The sequence below is a fragment of the Falco biarmicus genome, chromosome 1, assembly GCF_023638135.1.
Source record: "Falco biarmicus isolate bFalBia1 chromosome 1, bFalBia1.pri, whole genome shotgun sequence".
Classification (NCBI taxonomy): Eukaryota; Metazoa; Chordata; class Aves; order Falconiformes; family Falconidae; genus Falco; species Falco biarmicus.
In genome coordinates, this window is record NC_079288.1 from 175,576 (window position 1) to 193,380 (window position 17,805).

A 17,805-nucleotide genomic window follows, 5' to 3' on the forward strand; every position below is an offset into this window, starting at 1 on the left:
GGCTGAGGCCCGTGGGGCGGCCCACGCACCGCGCCGTGTCCGTCGCATCGGCGCGGCGCGGGTCTGCAGGGCCTTGAACCGGGACCGGTGCGGGGGATGGGGGTCCGGGCACCCGCAGGCGCCGCGGAAGGAGCCTGTAACGTCCCAGTCCGAGGCCGCCGCCGCGGCGGGGAAGCGGGGGAGCGCGGCCTCCCCGTCCGCACGCCAGACCCGCCGCTGCCCGGCCACTCCCGCCCGCGGCCGCCGCCGGCCGCGCCGCGGTTTCCGGGGGGGACGGTGCGCAGCTGCACCGCCGGGCCGGCCGGAGCGGGATGGCGGTGGCACCGTCCGGCCGCTCGGTGCCCCGCCAGGGCCTGGCCATCGCGCCCGCCTCCGGGCCTCAGGCGGCGGCTGGCAGCCCCGGGACGGCGGCGCGGGGCGTCGGATGCCGCGGCGCTGCGCGGGCGGGCGATGCCGAAGCTGCGCGGGGAGGCCTTCTGGAGGGAGACACTGCGGAGCGCCCACTACGTGGTGGCGCCCATGGTGGACCAGAGCGAGCTGGCCTGGAGGCTGCTGAGCCGCCGGCACGGTGCCCAGCTCTGCTACACGCCGATGCTGCACGCCCAGGTCTTCCTCAGGGACGCCAACTACCGCCGCGAGAACCTCTACGGCGAGGCCTGTCCCGAGGACCGGCCGCTCATCGTGCAGGTGAGCGCTGGGACCCCCGGGGAGCGGCCCCGGCCCGGCCCGGTCAGCCCCGGCGGGGCAGCGGCGGCCGGGGGGAGCTCCCCGCTACCGGGTGGCGCTGCAGAGGCCCGACGGCAGTGCCAGCCGTGCCCGCCGCCGCCCCGTCCCGGTGAGCAAACCCGAGCGTTTCCACCTGCGCCAGGTGAGGTTTCCAAATGAGTTCAAGCTGGTCGACCTCACCTAGACTTTAAAGTGGTTATACGCAATGGCAGAAATCTCATTTTTTGCACCCAGGTACTGCTAGCAGTGCTTGGCTCATGAGGATAAGTGTGTTTTTCTGTCTATCCCTTGTCTGGCAAAGAGAATTTGGTGTCTTAACCGCAGGGGCCTGGGGCACTGGACTTCTCACAGAGTGTCAGTCCACTTTTTTTTGAGTCCCATCTTTTGAGATAGATGGCAGCTGCTCTTCTAGAGTCAGGGATTCTTCCAGGTCTGATACTACTCTGGGAGCACTGCAGCTGAGTAGTTTTCTAGAACCATGGGCTCAGTACTTAGCTATAGAAAAAGGAAGGTAAGACACACTTTTAAAACTTGCGTTGCTTCTGCTTCTTGAGTACAGTGTGAGGTTCAGGTACTTCCCTCCACTCGTCCCAAAGAGGGAGAGGAGCCTGTGGGGCTGGAGAATAATGCAGGGAAAGGCAGTTGGCACAAGCAGAGGAGTGGTGTGGTTTCCACATGTGGAGCAGTGAAATGGATGAGGACTCTACCCTCAAAGAGATGGTCTCCCCTGGCAGAGGGGAGAGATGAGAGAAGTCTGTGAATACGATTGGCTTGAAGATGACAAATGGGATACGAGTGTTAAGTGCAGTGATAGTTATAAACTGCAGAATTCATTACTGTGGGATGTACTGGATACTGAAAGATTACAAGAGTTAGAAAGCAAATGGAGAAGAACTCTAGTGAGGGTCATTAGGTGCAGGAAACGCCACTTCTGCTTTCAGAGGCCTTGAAGATGCTTTGCAGCTTCTGCTGTGCCCTAGATATCTGATGTTGACTGTTGTTAGAGGAGGATGACATAGACTGTCTCAGTAAGACATAGTCTGTCTCGGTACAGCTTTGTGTGTTCTCCTTTTTCCGTGGGAGGTAGTTTCTTTTGCACAGAAAAATAGAGGTAGCAGAAATTTAAATAGTCTTAGAAAGCTATTGAGTCTTTTGAACACAGATCTTCAGTAAGCTGTGTGTTCTGGGTGAGCCTGCCTGAAGAGCCTGAGTTTCTGTGAGCTTGCTGTGTTACCCTTCATCCTGCTGGCTACTAGCACAGAACTAACTAGATTAATCTTTGGATTGACCCAGTACTGCAGTCATTACTGAGTTCTGCAGTGTTTCTGGGTAGGCTTGGGGTTTGGTCACAGACTCTTGGAAATAGAATCTGAGTCCAGCCTGCTCCAAGGGCTTTGTTTACTATGTAAAAATCCTCACTGATGGGGCTTGGTTGGAGGCTCACTATTGTTTCAGTCATCTCAGAGAAAGCAGATGCCTTTTTCTGGATTTAGTTGGTGTCAGCCATTATGAATGTGGTGCTCTAGGGTTTAAGTAACACCACCTGCTCGCATGTTTAAGTCCGTATTATTTAAAAAATGTGAGGGAGTTGGTTTTGTTAATATGAATTTTAGAAAATCTGTTCAAAAACATAAATGAGAAGAATAGACTGACTCTGTCCTCTTCAACAAAGCAGTATCATATTAACCTAATTCTTCTTAATAAATTGATTTTTGCACTGGCCTTTAAATATAATATTAATTATATTTAAGACTGAGTGTTTGACTAACAGCCCAATGTGTCTATTTCACACTCCACTAATGTGAATCCATTTTAGAGGCAGTGGTTCTTACTGGTATATACAAAGTTTAAATTGTCTGAGGACCCAGAGACAGCACAGGTAATTCTTCTGCACCGCCTTTGTGTATTAAAAAGCTACAGCTGTTTGTTCTACAGGGGATTCTAAGAGTTGTTCCCTCTTATTCTTGGGTACTACATGTAAAATACAAATATTTCTTTGCCTCTTGAATGCTCATCTTTCTCATTTTATTATTTGAAGGCTGGGGATCTTTAGCTGGTGTTGTTTAGCTTTTTTTTTTGTTTAGCTTTTGCTTGTTGGTTTTGGGGGTTTTTTGAGAAATGATGTTTGCTCTTATTAATGGTGCATATTATGCCTGTTTTCTGTAGCAAGCAGTTGTGTCATAACGATGTCATAATGTGTTGTCAGTACTTGAAGGAAAACACTGCCTGATTATTCCACTTTTCTTTGTCTTTCTCAGTTCTGTGCCAATGACCCTGAAGTGTTTGTCCAAGCAGCACTGTTGGCTCAGGATTATTGTGATGCCATAGACCTAAATTTGGGTTGCCCCCAAATGATTGCAAAGAGAGGTGCGTGCAAATAGGAACCCTGACTAAACAGAGAAATAGCATGTTTCAAGTGTGAATGCTGACAGTAAAACATCAGGAGGACCAAATTAAGCCTTGGAGGGGGGAGCGGGGGCTGCAGTGCTGGTGAAGTCAGACTTAGTTACGCGAACAAGTAATGCTTTGTAGTACCTAAAGCAAAAATTAGATACACTAATAACTAATTCCAAATTCTCTTGAGTGGCAGTTCTTGTGTCTAGAATGTCCTTCAGAAGAAGTATTTTTAGCTGTCAGTGGCAATGTACCAGCCTTTGGGAGTAGCAGTGAAAGTAGGGTGTGGGGATTCATTGTTTATCCTGTAAATCTGGGGTGGCATGGGCAACAGAATGATCCAACTCTCCCAGTTTGGGCAGGACAGAGCAACTCTGTTTCTGTCAGTGAGGCATGACTGTCTGGATCTTTGTATGTGAACGTTTATGAAAGCTGTATAATTCAGAATCTTCTGTACAAGTCTGTTGTATGCTTTTTTATTATAGGTCACTATGGAGCATTTCTGCAAGAGGAGTGGGATCTTCTTCAGAGAATGAGTAAGTCTTTAGAAAGGCCTCACTTCGGAGAGGTTTCACTTTGAGAGGGAATGGGATGAACTCATCGTTGAGAGGAGGTTTAGGGATTTTGGGGGAAAGGAGGTGCAGCATGTTTCTTTGAGGAGGGTTGTGTTTGGGTTGGTTTTTTTTCTTACTGTATTCCAGTGGCACCCTCAAGATACTTGGTGGTATCCCACTACAGACTCATGCTAGATCTGCTCAAAGGCTGCAGTACCTGCAACAGACTGCAGGTGAAAGGGGGTCAATTAAGTCCTAATCTAATGATGGTTTAGTGGCTCTCCAGCTCTAGAAACACTAGAACTTGCAGTGCCTTACTTCTTCACTTTGAAGTTCTCGGGTGCCGGGAGTTATGTTCCTGCTTGAAGCCACAGTTGCCCTTTTCTGAACAACTCAGCATACTCTTCCTGTCCACACCACAGCAAGTTACACCTCCCTTCTCCAAATTTGTGTAGGATGTTTTCAGACTATTGGTAGCAGTTGTGAATAGTATCGTGTTTTTTTTTAAGATATACATTTAGAACTGATTTAAAAAGCAAGGGCTTGGTTGTGGTGTGGAGCTGAGAATGTGCATTCACCCCACTTCAAAGGAAGTGTCTGAACCATGAAGTTAGAGAGTCTGTTTGCGTTCCCTGTGGTCCAGGGAATCTTGAATTATGTTTGGCACAAAGACACTGCTGAGAACCTGGAAAGGTAGACAGTGCTTCCCTGCCCAGCACATAATGTGGTTGTTAGGGTGCTCTTAGGAGTGAAAGATGCAAATCGGGACAGCCTCAAGGTGAGAAGGGAACCCAGATCATCTAGTTGGGCGAGAACCCAGGCTGTCTAGTAAGAGAGTTGTCTTACTAGGCTGTTGTCTAAAAAGAGAGCAAAGCTTCCTCTTCCTCCTTCTCCCCCAGCCTCATTTAAAATGATGGAGTACTGTTTTCTGCTTGCACCTGTATACACCTTGTTTGCTCCTTTGAAAGTGTGATAGGAGCTACCTATCATTATTGCTTCTAGGATTTGGATTAGAAGACAGCAGGAACTTCCTACATTATACATCCAGGCTCTGGAAGAGAAAAGAATTTCAGGCATGCTATTGCTCAGTGTTTTCCTGTTGGCTGTCTTTGTTAGCTCTCTTTTTAGTAGTTTTCCAATTCTATGCACTGTGTAAAGACTGGGAGTTTAACATGTTCTAGATTTCACCCTGACTCTGTAACCTACATTTACTACTTAACTGGGTCCACAGCCTACCTCAGTTGATAAGCCTCTGCTTGCCATGACAAGACTGTACTTGTCATGGTTATTTGGGTGATAATTTGGAAAGAAGCAAAGCATCTTTTGTAGGAAAGGTGGACAAGTGAGTGTTAATGTTGTTGGCAGAGTAGGAGAGTACAATAGCCTGTGTCGAAAGTAAACCTGTTTCAATGATTAAGATTTGAGGGGGGTTGGTCCTTGAAAGTGAAGGTTTGATGCACTGCAAATATTAGGGCTATTAAATGCTGACTATTTTATGCCTTATTAGAATGTGGATTTTGTGTTTCATCTTTTACTGTTACTTGATTAACCTATGCAATAAGGATTGCAGAGGACATTGCTGATTGTTTAAGCTGTGAGAACTGCATAGCATTAACTTTTCAGGCTTTTTCCAAACCCAGTATCAGATCTTGAGGAGAGCAGGCACTTTTCATAGCATTGTGCAGCCCACTTACCTGTCTTTTCAATCTTTCCCAGTTTTACTGGCTAACGAGAAGCTCTCTGTTCCCATCACATGCAAAATCCGCGTTTTCCCAGAAATTGACAAGACAGTGAAGTATGCACAGATGCTGGAGAAAGCTGGCTGCCAGGTAAGGAGGCAGCTGCTCCCTGTACTGTTGCATTGGACACATGTCTCTGTAAAGCATCTGATGACCAGATCCTGGTATACTGTGGAGGTGAATAGGCTACATTGTTTTACAGACACAGAAAAAGGGATGCAGAGAGATTGTGTGTATCTGCAATCATAGGCAGCAGTTTAATAGTATGATATGGAAGATAACGTGATTTCAGAGTCTTTCTTGTAATCAGTGCATGGTGCAGCATCCTTCACTGTGGTTGAGCATCTCAGTCTAACATAGTGCTGCAAGAGGCAGTGTGAATGTGTGAAACCCACAGGGCTATAGAAAAAAACAGTATCAAAGATGACCACCACTAGTGAAGAAATAGGCAGCCTTCTAGGATTTAACTCCAGCTAAACTGGAAGAGACAGTCTGTAGTTAGAGCTAGTGCAGACAGTATTCAGGCCTTCTGCTGAGGACCAAGCCAGATCAATGTATCACAAATTCCAAAGTGAGTCACAAATGTGAGCCAATGCAATAAGAGATCTGTATGTTCTCCCAAAACACAATCTTGTCATGCTGTGGAATAGCAAGCTGAAAGAAGCCCAAAACCATGCCATGGTAGGTGAGCTGCTGGTATCTTCCTGTGATACCAAAGTCCCTGCACTGTTGAAATAACAGTGGGAATTCAGTGACATCCATGAAGTGTATGGGGTCAAAGGAAATTTTTGTCAGTGGATTTGTTCCAGTGGTTCATACACATGGAAAGTAAATGTAACTTTCTGTTCTAGCTGTTGACTGTGCACGGCCGTACTAAAGAACAGAAAGGACCACTTGCTGGTGTGGCATCTTGGGAGCACATTCAAGCTGTCAGGTTAGTGAGCAGTACCAATCTTTGTGGATTTCTGCTAACATGCTGTGAAGGTAGATTTTAAGTGGAGTGTGCAGCGGCATTGAAGAGCAAACAGACCTGTATGAGAGGAGTAGAATTTCTGGGTTGACTCTTAACTCTCATTTTTATGCATCTGTTTTGTTCACTGGTATAGAAAAGCTGTAAGCATTCCTGTCTTTGCAAATGGAAACATCCAGTGTCTCAGTGATGTGGAAGAATGTATCCGTAAGACAGGAGTGCACGGTGTCATGAGTGCAGGTAAAGAAAATGAACTTTTACTTAAAATATATGAAAATACCAACAGTTTCTTACTCTCCTAGCAGCCCCATATACATTTATTAAAAGCTTATGTCAGACTGACTTGAAACAACAGCTTTGATTGAAAGCTGAGTAGCCATTCTCTGTCCTCTTATACTGGCCATCTCTTACCAGGACCAGGCATTACTTAAGATTTGTAAGAATTGTTATGTTGGACTTGTAGTATCATTGAGTGGACAGCTCAAATCTAATTATTTGACAAAGGCGTATGGGACTCCTGTTGTCCTGGAATATTTTCATGACATCTACTAATCAATGGAATGTTTTTCGAATAGATCTTGCAGCAGTAAGTGTGTCCGCTAATTAGTATTCCTGCACATGGTTCATGTGGAATGGGACAAGAAAGAATTGGCATAACTTCCTACAGGAAGAGCTAGGATAGACATCAGAAGAAGCTTCCAATCACTCGCACAGTTAAAGCAATGAAACATTTTTTTGGGGGGGGGGAGGGGATTGTAGAGTCTTATTTTTAGAGAATACTTGTTAACAAAAGCCTTGTGAAGCTAGTAGAGAAAAGCATAGTGAGAAGCAGTGTCTGTAAACTTAAACCAGAAACTGTGATTACAGACATAAGGTAAGACACCCATTGCCCAAGTATTTAACTATTAGGCAACAAAAGCAGCGATTTATCTATTTATTAATTTTTTTACTGTCTTGTGTCAAGATTGGATGCCTTTCTGACAAATGTGCTTTAGTTAGATATGAGCTGTTTGGCTCAATTAAGAATTGTATAGTGAAATATAGTATCCTGAGATCAGGCTAGAGTTCAGTGGACCCCGTGTTCCTCTTTGTGAGTACATGGGTTATGTGTCTGTGTCAGGCTGGTAGAATCATAACAGAGCTGATAAGTTCCAGAGCCTAGATTTTGTTTTCTGTTTCAATCCTGAAATGAAAGTTTGAGTATTTCTTTTCATTCCCTAGAAGGTAATCTTCATAACCCAGCTTTGTTTGAGGGCCGAAACCCATTGGTGTGGGAGATGGCTGAGGAGTATCTGGAGATAGTGCAGAAGTACCCTTGTCCATTGTCTTATGTTAGGGCTCATCTCTTCAAGCTCTGGCATCACACGTGAGTATCTCCAGAGAACTCTTAATGTTTTCAGGGCTCATCCTGCTAAGCAAGTGTCTGACTTTTCTGGACAAGGATTTGTTTGGCCAGAATTAGTATGCCACAAGTTTTCTTTTCTGGACCTGGCTGGAGAGAATGCGGGCTGAGGCCTTTACCCTTCACTGTTTATCTGGGAAACAGGGCATGGGGAATTAATAAGTTACCACAGGATAAGCTAGGGTGGGAGCTCACAGCACGTCAGCTACTATGTAGTAATTGCCCATATGCACACATGCACTTCATGGCAAACATGAGTTAACGAACTCCTTGTTCATTGTGAGGCAAGCTGTCTTGCATTTATTGTGGAGTAAGAGCATGGCCATGGGCAGTTACTGAGGAGCAGCTGATGCGCTGTACATTCATGTTAGCTTATCTCAAAGTACCTTGGTTGTGTGCCAGGTATTTCTTTGGAAAAGAGGAGCAGGTATGTGTGCTTTTCTGTGGACTTACAAGAAAGAAGATAAGCTTCTACCAAAGGCAAGTGCAGCAAGAAACATCTATAAAAAGCTTTTATAAAGACATTTTTAGTTGATCTCCTCAGTCTAGCAATAATGAATAAATCTGATTTGATGTTTGGGATTTGCCTCAGGCTTCAAGTTTACCAGCAGCTGCGTGAAGAATTAGCAAAAGTCAAGACTCTAGAGGGCATTGTAGATGTCAACAGGGAGCTGAAACTGCGATGCCAGGTACCAAGATGGGCTCTAATCTCCCAGAACAATACTGTCCATGCTTGATGGGAACTTGCCATGTATGTCATGCAGTTGATGTCTATTAATCACTTCATGGGAACTTTGTGGCTTACCAACCTTGGTATTGGTAGTTTACTACAGTAGCAGCCTCCTAAGCCTGAATGGCTTTACGTGGGAGAAAGCTGATTTAGAAGTTAGAAATCTGCTTCAGTTCATCTGTCTTAGAGGTTTTTTGCCTATAGTTAACTGTCAGTAACTGTTAGTTTAAATTCCAGTTTGTGGTGTCCTGGAGTTTGAGGTATTATTTGGAGTATTTCCTGAGAACTCCAAGAAAACTGACTGTAACTCTGTGCTGCAGGAAGAAATGGCTAATCAGAAGGAAGGAGAAAAGCCAAAAGAAGGGTTGCCTTTTTTCCACTGGATCTGTCAGCCATACATCAGGCCAGGGTGAGTTACTTTAACATGGACAGATACCTGTGGGCCTTTCCCACCTATAGTATCAGTACAGAGCCATCCAGCCCTGTTTAGGAGTTTACATTCATTTGAAAATAAGTGAAGACTTCTTTCCTGGTTATTGCTTTGTCATGGAGATGTTGCTTATTATATTCATCTCCTTTAGATCCTCCTCAGATTTTTCTCTCTCTGGAAAGTAAAACCCAAGAATTCCATTGCAGATCAGAAAGAGAACCTGATGTGCAAGAAATATGCTTCCTGACAGTACTTTATTGTTATATGTAGCACAAATGTTGCTGGTAACTGCCCAGGGTAGCAAAGATGGGAAATAAATTGTATTCTGTAAAGGATGCATGTGTTGTATGGACAGCCTTTTCAGATAGGTTATTCCCTTTCTGTTGTGAAAATTGGGCTGAAGAAGAGAACGAGGGTGTCAAGATTGGTATTTAAGTAAAACCTGGGAATAATGGGTTAACAGGTGCCTAACTAATTTAACTGACCAACTTTCATTGACTTTCCAACCAATATATCTGACAGCGTGTCTGTTATTAGCAGCCAATGTCAACCAAAATGTTAGGTTTTTCTGTTCCACTTCTCTAAGGGCAATGACACTTCCTTGTAATTTAGCCATGATGTAAAAGTTTACAGTTTACCTGGATTTCTGTAAACCAGAATAGTGGCCAGGGAGCACCTGCTTCCTCCCTTCAGCCAACCTACAATGATATTCATTGTTTCAGGCCAAAGGAGAGATGTAAGGAGAATGGAGCCAGTGGGACTGAAAAAGGCGTGCGAGGGAAACGTGCTCTGGAAGAGGAGGAAGATGGAAATTCTGAGCTTCTGTCAAAGAATAAACAAAAAAAGAAGTTAAGAAATCCAAATAAAAGCTTTGATCCATCTTTAAAACGTAAGTTACATTTATTGGCATAAATGCATGGAAAGTTGCTGATACCACATTTGACATAAATTGCCACTATTTGTTTTCCTCATTCGTGTAGTTGTAGAAACCTCTTTAAAAAGAGGGGGGATTATTGGGAAATTTCAGTAGTAGGCAATGTGATTCAAATTATCTTAATTAGTAAAGAAAGGATCAAAGTAGTAGGTCACTGATCCACTATAAGCATCTTTTTAAGATCAAAATGCTTTACAGACTAAATTGTAGATGTCACTAGTATTTGAAATTGAAATTTCCTAAGCATTTCAAGCAGATGTCCTCCTCTTTTACACTTGGCTTGAGGATTAAAATTTTCTGTTTGGATTTAGCTTAGAGGCACTTCATAACATCACAGTATCTTTACCTTTGCACTGTTCTTTGAGGTACTGTATTTTTGTTTCAAAAAGAGTCTCTCTCTGGCTAGAAAAGACCCAAGCTTTGTCTGAGCCTGGGTTTTTGTGGGGTTTTTTTGTTGCTTTGGAGGTTTTTTTTTTATTTTTCCACATAAAAATAGCATTGCTGAAATCAGGTCTCTGTTTCTTTCTCTTTTCCAGCCAAATATGCAAAATGTGATCAGTGTGGGAACCCTAAGGTAAGTCAGTGCCAGTGTCCATTAAAGTATTTCCATTAAATGGAAATTAAATGACCATGTAGTGGTCAATGGCTCAATGGAGATGATCAGTCAATGATGGAGATCAGTGACGAGTGGTGTCTGTTGGGTCTGTAGTGGGACCAGTATGGTTTACTACCTTCATCAATGACCTAGCGGGATCAAGTGCACCCTCAGCAAGCTCACAGAGGACACAAAGCTGAGTGGTGCAGTTGACATGCCTGAGGGACAGGAAGCCATTCAGAGGGATCTGGACAAGCTCGAGAAGTGGGCCACTGTGAACCTTATGAGGTTCAACAAAACCAAGCGCAAGGTCCTGCATGTGGGTCAGGGCAGCCCCAGTATCAGTACAGATTGGGGTACAAAGGGCTTGAGAGCAGCCCTGCGGAGAAGGGCTTGGGGGTCCTGGTGGGTGAAAAGCAAGACATGAGCTGGCAATGAGGGCTCGCAGCCCAGAAAACCCACTGCAACCTGGGCTGCATCGAAAGCAGCGTGGCCAGCAGTTCAACGGAGGGAATTCTGCCCCTCTGCTCTGCTCTGGTGAGACCCCCCTGTCAGAGCAGTGTGTCTGGCTCTGGAGTCTTCAGCACAGGCAAGACACGGACCTGTTGGAGTGGGTCCAGAGGAAGCCACAACAGTGATCAGAGGGCTGGAGCCCCTATTCTATGAGGACAAGCTGAGAGAGTTGGCATTGTTCAGCCTGGGGAAGCGATGGCTCCGGGGAGACCGTATTGCAGCCTTTCAGTACTTGAAGGGGCCTTATATGAAAGACAAATGTTTTGAGCAGGGCCTGTTGGCCATACTTGGGCAAAAGCCTCTTAACTATTAACTGTAACCAATCTTTGAGGTGAAGGTGCTGCATAAGAATCACTAACATGAGGTTCTTTGAGATCATTTGCCTGCCTTTCCAAAAAAAATGTGCCGTCTTACTGCTGCTGAGGGTATTTATTGCCAAGACAGTTGAGTAAGCTAGATGAACTTCCTGAGATCTCTTGGAAACAAATCTCCAAACTTCCAGTGATTTCACATGTATATTCTACTGTGAAATTAAAAGCAAAATCCCTCTTTACTGGGGTTAGTGGGGGTGGTGGTTTTCTGCAAGAATTCAGAATCTGAGTAACTGGCGTGGTGATTGGTGTACTAATAGAAATACTTTAAACAGCATCGCAGTATAGTCTGTACTGAGCATTGAGCAGCAATCTGCAGCTCTCTTTTTTTGTTGGGTTTGGATCTCTGCCCTGAATCAGAACAAGCTTGAGTACCTAGTCGTTCTCAGCTCTAGTTCTGCTAGCAGATTAACACCAACTTTCATCATTAGCAATGTTAAACAAGGCAGCTCTTTTCCAGGTTGTGTATAGCATATATATTTGACAATTTATATATGAAACTTTAAATATTTGATATTTGAAGAGAGTTCATTGGGGTTTTTTTATTAGGGTTTTTTTGGTTTCTATTGGGGAACACAACTGTTTCCTTGACAGGGAGATATTACTGAGCTCAGTGAGCAGAGTGTGTTTATTGCTGCTAATATATACCTGTACACACAGACATACAAGCAGCGTGTAAGATGCAAGGAGTAATTTTTGTGTTGTAGCTGAAAGATCAGCATTACAGCTATGGGGTGGGGAGACAGGGACACAGCATGTGGTGTTGCTCTCTTTTGTAACATTTGCAGCACCTTAGAAATAGGCTGGGGCTCAGTTTGGAGCTGCAGTTACAGAAGAAAATATTTTTCTTGCTGTGTTCATTATTGGGAAAATGGAGCATTCACCTGGCTGGCTTTCAAAGCCCTCCTGTTTCATACCTAATCCAGGTGACACAGCTTGGTGTGTCAACCATGCTGGCTGAAGGTGGGCTTAGTCTCTCTCTTGTTTTGCTCTTGCATCATTGTGATGTTGCAGGCAGCCCTTGAAATCTTGTGCCTGGGCCTATATTTTATTTTTTTTATTTTCCAAGCTAAGCTATGTCGTAGAATGGGGAGAGAACAAAAAGAAGCAAAAAAAAAAAAAAATTCAGCCAAGGACTCCCTAAACATGAAGGATTTTTTAATTGGGCTGGAGGGAGACACGCCTAACAAAACTTGCTTCTCCAGATCGCGAAGCATGTGTGAGCCAAAGCACCACAGACACCCAGTACAGTATAGCCAAGTTGTCAGCTCTCCCAAGGCTCAAATGCTGCTGTCCACTAAGGGTCTTATATTGTATTTTAATATATATTCAGGTATATTTTATGCTGCAAGTAGGGAAGTAATTGCTGTGGTAACATTTGTTTTAGGCATAGTTACAGATGATCGCAAGCATGTCAGGCACTGTTTCACATACTGCTTTTGCAGAGAACTACAGCACACTCACACTTGTTCCAGAGCACTTACGGCACTTGCCTGCTTGTGTTGTGTAACTTGGGCTGCCCCACAGATTACTGATGTGCAGAAGTGGAATGTGGAATTTGTTTGCTTGTTTGCAGTTTTTGTTCTCAATGTACAGTTGATAGCTGGGGCTCCCCCCGCCATGTGCCATCAACTCTGTCATCTTCATTAGACCAAGGTGTGACTGCCTAATCTACGAGTTCATGGGGCTTTTTTTCTGTAGGTCTGAATGTGCAGAGCTGTATTGTTGCTTATTATAGTAAACAATAATTCAATTTTCACCAATACAAGCTTCTTTACACCCCAATTTCAACCCAGGGCAGTAAATGTGTATTTAACATGTGCCGAGGATGCTGTAAGAAACAAGCATTCAAGGAGACAGCAGACTGTCCAGGTGAGTGCAGCTCTCCTCACAAGCCACTGAGCAAATGTCTCATCTCCCATGTATATTCAGTACCTTAATCTTTGGTTTAGGGGGGAGTGTGTGTTAAATTCAACTTACACAGCTATCTCAAACTTCATAGTACATTTTTAAAATCTGCTTTTCCTTCTATGTATGGTAGTTCTTCTGCTTCCAAACCCTTGGGATGCATAGTTTCCAGCCTATGAGGACCCCTTCTTTGTAACTAAGGAATAAGCTGTTCTGTTTACCAGTGCGGTCATCTCATTTCAGGTTCGTGTTTTGTTTTGTTCCCACCCCCCCCCCCCCATCCTTGCTTCTTCAGGTCATGGATTACTTTTTAAGACCAAATATGAAAAATCCCTTTCCTGGCAGAGTAGTCAAAGAGTAACTCAAAACCCAGAGATCAGTCGGAGAGGAGATGTAGATGTGGGGGACACTGCTGTACTGAAGGAGGCTGGTGACAGTGCAGTGTGAAGCTTTGGAAGTGAATAGTTAAAGAGCTCCTGCCAGGCCTCTGCTTCCCTGGGCCAAAGAACATGCCATCTCCAGCTCACCATCAGCTGTGTGAACTTGTTCCACAGGTTTATTTTAAGTTCTGGAAAAGTTTTATTTAAGTAAAAAGCTGCTTACTCAGGGAATTACCTGCATTTGAAATAAAAAGGATGCAATTAAATTTCTCATGCTGTGTTTTCAAGACTGACAGTGCTGCATTTTTGGGTGGGGGGCAACCTGTAGAAGCTGCCATCACAATCAGCCTCTTGTATGTTCATTAACCCTTTATGTCCTGTTTTTAATACTGGGGAAACAATTTCTTGTATTAGAACAGCCTTCTGGTACACTAAAAATAGGGATGTCAAAGACTTCTCTAATAGAAAACGTCATGTTTCTCCGAGTTTCAGTAGGCCATGTTTTCAACGCAGGAAGCAATCTACAGCACTTTGAAAAAGTGAATGTAAAACTATAAGCTTTTGCTATAACCACATGGTTAATACACAATTATTTGTTTTAACACAGTATGACAAAGCTTTACAGTCTTCCATGAGCCAAAGGTTGGGGGAAAATGGAAACTCTTATTTTAATAGAGGGTTGTCTGAATTTATATGCCAAGTTAGAACCAAGTTCACGAACCTCTCCCTTGACAAAGACTTGTACTTAATTATATCATCATTCTTTCTCCTTCCCACCTGATATATTCTGTGAGCCATGTCAAAACCACATGCAGGTTTACACATGCAAGACCCCTGCCTGGCTTTTACCCTCTTCCCTGTGGGCTTTGTGTGTCTCCTAAGCACTCAGTCAGTGTAGCTTGCCAGCATGCAGTATGCTGTACAGAATGCCAGCAGCAAAAAAGAAAAAAAAAATAATCAATCAATCAGCACTGGTATGCAGCTGTTCAATAGACTGAAGAAATGGAAGCCAAGCCACCCCAGGCTTAAGCTAGAACAAATAAAAGTTTAGCTCGCTTTGACAATTTACCTCCCTCTGGCATTTACTTCACTGCATGCTTAGTGACTGTGCTGCAGAGCATGCGGCTGTTCCCTGCAGAGGACCTGTGCTGCAGCCTGCCCTCGCCCCTTAGCACCATGAGGGCAGCAGGTCTCTTCACACTGCCTTGTCACATGGAGCCTGCTGAGGGGAGCAAGGTGATGATGCACTGTGGGGCCAGTACAACAGTCTGGCTGTGCCTAGTCTGGCAAAGCTAGCATGTTGTGAACAAGCCCTGTGTAGGACCAAAGCCTTTAACTCTAAAATTAGCAGGTCTTTTAAACTACTGTTCCTCCAAAGGGAATGGAGGCAGCAGGGGGAAGCTCAGGGGGTGGGGGGAAATGAGTAGGAGAAGGAAGAAACAGCAGTTATGTGCCTGGGTCCTGAGGAACCACTCCAGCCCATCTAAGCCGGCTTGCCTGCTACTGAGAGCCAGGTCTGAGGGCTGTGGGTCCCAGCTGTGGCACTGCCCAAGGACCTGCTTCCAGCCCACCAAACCACTGCTTCACACAGGAAGATGTGGCACATGCTTAGAAGCGCGGTCTGCTTGCTAGACTACACCAGCCTGTTTTAAGCCAGTAAGTTTGCCTCCATGGAGGCAGGTTTTATTCATAACTGGTCTTAATTATTTTTTTTTTAATTTATTCCAGGCTGGTGCATAGCCCAACGTTTTTCTAACAGCCTACTGTAGCACTGTACTGGCAGTAACAAGAAACTATGTTGTGGTCTAGCTGTCAGTTTTATAATGAAATAAAGCAAGCAAAATGCCAACACCATGTCTAGCAAGGTGACCATCTTATAGTATGTAATGTATTCTGAGTGGATACTCCGTGTTACCACTTTCTGGTCTATAGTTCTGACCCACTGATGGTTTGAGGGTTTGCTGGGCGAAGGGCTGCTTCATTTCACAAGCAAAACAGCTTATCCTATTTCAGCTGGTGCTATGTGTTCTTGCATTCAGCCTGTGCAACACAACACCTACAGACTGGCGCCGATTTGGTGTACCTTGCCCAAATGTAAAATAAAAATAGATCATTTGGCATCAATGCTGGACATGGTATAGCTGTTTTGAACACAACTGGGAGGACAGGAGCCAGAACACTTTTATATTCTTTCCTTGATGCCTCATCTGGCTGACATTTATTTTCCTAGAATCCCAATGGCAGATATTCCCTTTTGGAAGTTACGCTGGGTCTGAAAGGAAATGAGCAGGAAGCCCAGCACAGCAGGTGTGCATAAAGCGCTGGCAAGGTGTCTTCTCAGTGCATAAGGGCTCTTGCCATGGAAAAGAAAGATTACTGAACTGTAATAAATCATAACCCAAAAGTGCCCCCACAGTCAGGAAACCATGCATTTCTGAAAATAGGGAAGACCTTTCCCTGCCCCACCCCCAATCAAGAGAGGGGCTCAAGACTTTTTTTTTTTTTTAATGACAGAAACACAGCATTTTAAGGAATCGGGAGATAACAGCATGCCCTGATTATTTTATAAACAACTTTTAACATGTTTGTTTTGATGGCTCAATAACCAATCCCCATGTGTGTGTCTGTGTGTGTGCATGCATACAGATGTACACATGCACCCTTGAGCCCTGGCAAGATCATTTCCTAACCTGCATTACAAACTATGCTATAGTTTACAGTCATAAGCTCATACACGGACTGGAACAGTATGCTCACAAAACACCCGTAACTACTAGTAGCTGTAGACTTACTTAATCCATGGAGAAATGTTCTCAAAGCATTAATAACAGAGAGCCCATGAGCAAGATTAACAGATATACTAAGCGGAGCACCATATGTGAAGCAGAGGCTGTGGCCTGCCCTTACATCAATCACCCTTGTGCTCACTTTCTCCCATTCTGAGTTCACCATTTCCATGCTGTTTCTTCAGGCACCCTCCCTGTCACATGACCACCTGCATCTTAATTTGTCCATTTTTGGCCATTTGTCTACATGTAGCTAGCTTCTATCTCGCCATTCCCATTAATTCACACCAAGTCCTCTAGAAGGGCCACAAGAGGCAAGAACTTCATACTCATTTGGAGGCCAGACTCAAATGCTGCCTAACATCTAGCTATGGCTTTCTACAGATAATGACAATAAAAGTAGTTCAAACTCTCGTACTGAGTCTTCCCATTTCATTTGCTTGCTACTTTAACAAAATATTTTCCATGATGTTCTCGGAATAGCATCTTCCAACTTTAATCAGCTTGTTAACCAAGACTTTCATCAGCTTTCATAATTTCTAACCACCCTTGTATTCAGATCAAGTTTAGACGCTAAGCTGGGTAGGTGTTACTCTAGCTCACCTTGTGAATTGGAACTAGCACAGAAACCGAGGGGGAGGAAAAGGGTGTGGCATTTACCAAACAGTCCAGTGATTAGTGTGGGAGAACCAAGTTTACAAATGCTTCTCTGCCTTATTTAAAGATGGAAGCTTGAAACCACATCTCCTGCCTCCTGCGGAAACGGACCACTTCTTCCCTTGCACTGGCATACACTTTAAAACTGTCAAATAATTCAGAGTTCCCTGGCTGCTCCTCTAATGAAAAGCTAGATGTTCATTACCATGGAATTTCAGACTGCTTACCTGACCCATTCCCGTTTACAGTTTCCCAGAAACATCAGAAAGCTCAGCCATTCTCCTGCTCACTGCGCCAGAGAAAATTTACAAAGTCAGAAAAGGCATCTGCATGAGAAACATCCACTGTTAGAACGCAGTAGTGGACTGGTGCTGTGTGAGAGATTTGGGTTATGTTCTTGACCACACAGTGGGATTTTAGAACACATCTCTCGAGTACAGAATCACTTACCACTGTGAAGAAAGAATCAGGCTGGCTTTAGGCTCCTAAGTTCAGGAATGGCCTTATATTTGGGAATGCTGATTGGACACATTTCTATACAGAATCAGTGTTTAAAGCATATTCGTCCCCACCCCCTCTCCCAAGGCACTGATTAATAGGCAATGCAGATAGATACATGCTTGTCTTGTTAGCTTCTGTCCCATGACGTGGCAGAAGACTGCAGCGCTCCTAATGCAGGACTGGAATACTGTTCAGTCAGGCACTGCAACACAAAA

The 17,805-nt window shown here is 44.4% G+C and overlaps 1 protein-coding gene across 4 annotated transcripts in view; it reads left to right on the forward strand.

The window, feature by feature from the left end:
* The first annotated feature begins 265 nt into the window (after window positions 1-265).
* DUS1L (dihydrouridine synthase 1 like) overlaps window positions 266-17,805 on the forward strand; it is a 28,851-nt gene continuing 11,311 nt past the window's right edge. Inside the window, exons 1-14 of one of the 4 annotated variants that reach the window (XR_008820454.1) lie at window positions 266-687; window positions 2,985-3,093; window positions 3,606-3,656; window positions 5,391-5,503; window positions 6,265-6,347; window positions 6,520-6,623; window positions 7,605-7,749; window positions 8,378-8,474; window positions 8,836-8,924; window positions 9,668-9,834; window positions 10,416-10,453; window positions 13,155-13,230; window positions 13,400-13,509; window positions 15,375-15,498. Coding sequence is in view for 1 of the 4 variants with exons in the window: in XM_056329769.1 (XP_056185744.1) it covers window positions 451-687; window positions 2,985-3,093; window positions 3,606-3,656; window positions 5,391-5,503; window positions 6,265-6,347; window positions 6,520-6,623; window positions 7,605-7,749; window positions 8,378-8,474; window positions 8,836-8,924; window positions 9,668-9,834; window positions 10,416-10,453; window positions 13,155-13,230; window positions 13,562-13,713 (1,461 nt within the window). In the remaining 3 variants the exon portion in view is untranslated. Of the gene's footprint in view, window positions 688-2,984; window positions 3,094-3,605; window positions 3,657-5,390; window positions 5,504-6,264; window positions 6,348-6,519; window positions 6,624-7,604; window positions 7,750-8,377; window positions 8,475-8,835; window positions 8,925-9,667; window positions 9,835-10,415; window positions 10,454-13,154; window positions 13,231-13,399; window positions 13,510-13,561; window positions 13,934-15,374; window positions 15,499-17,805 lie in introns of those variants that run through there. The other 3 variants (XR_008820418.1, XR_008820464.1, XM_056329769.1) reach the window with 3 other exon arrangements.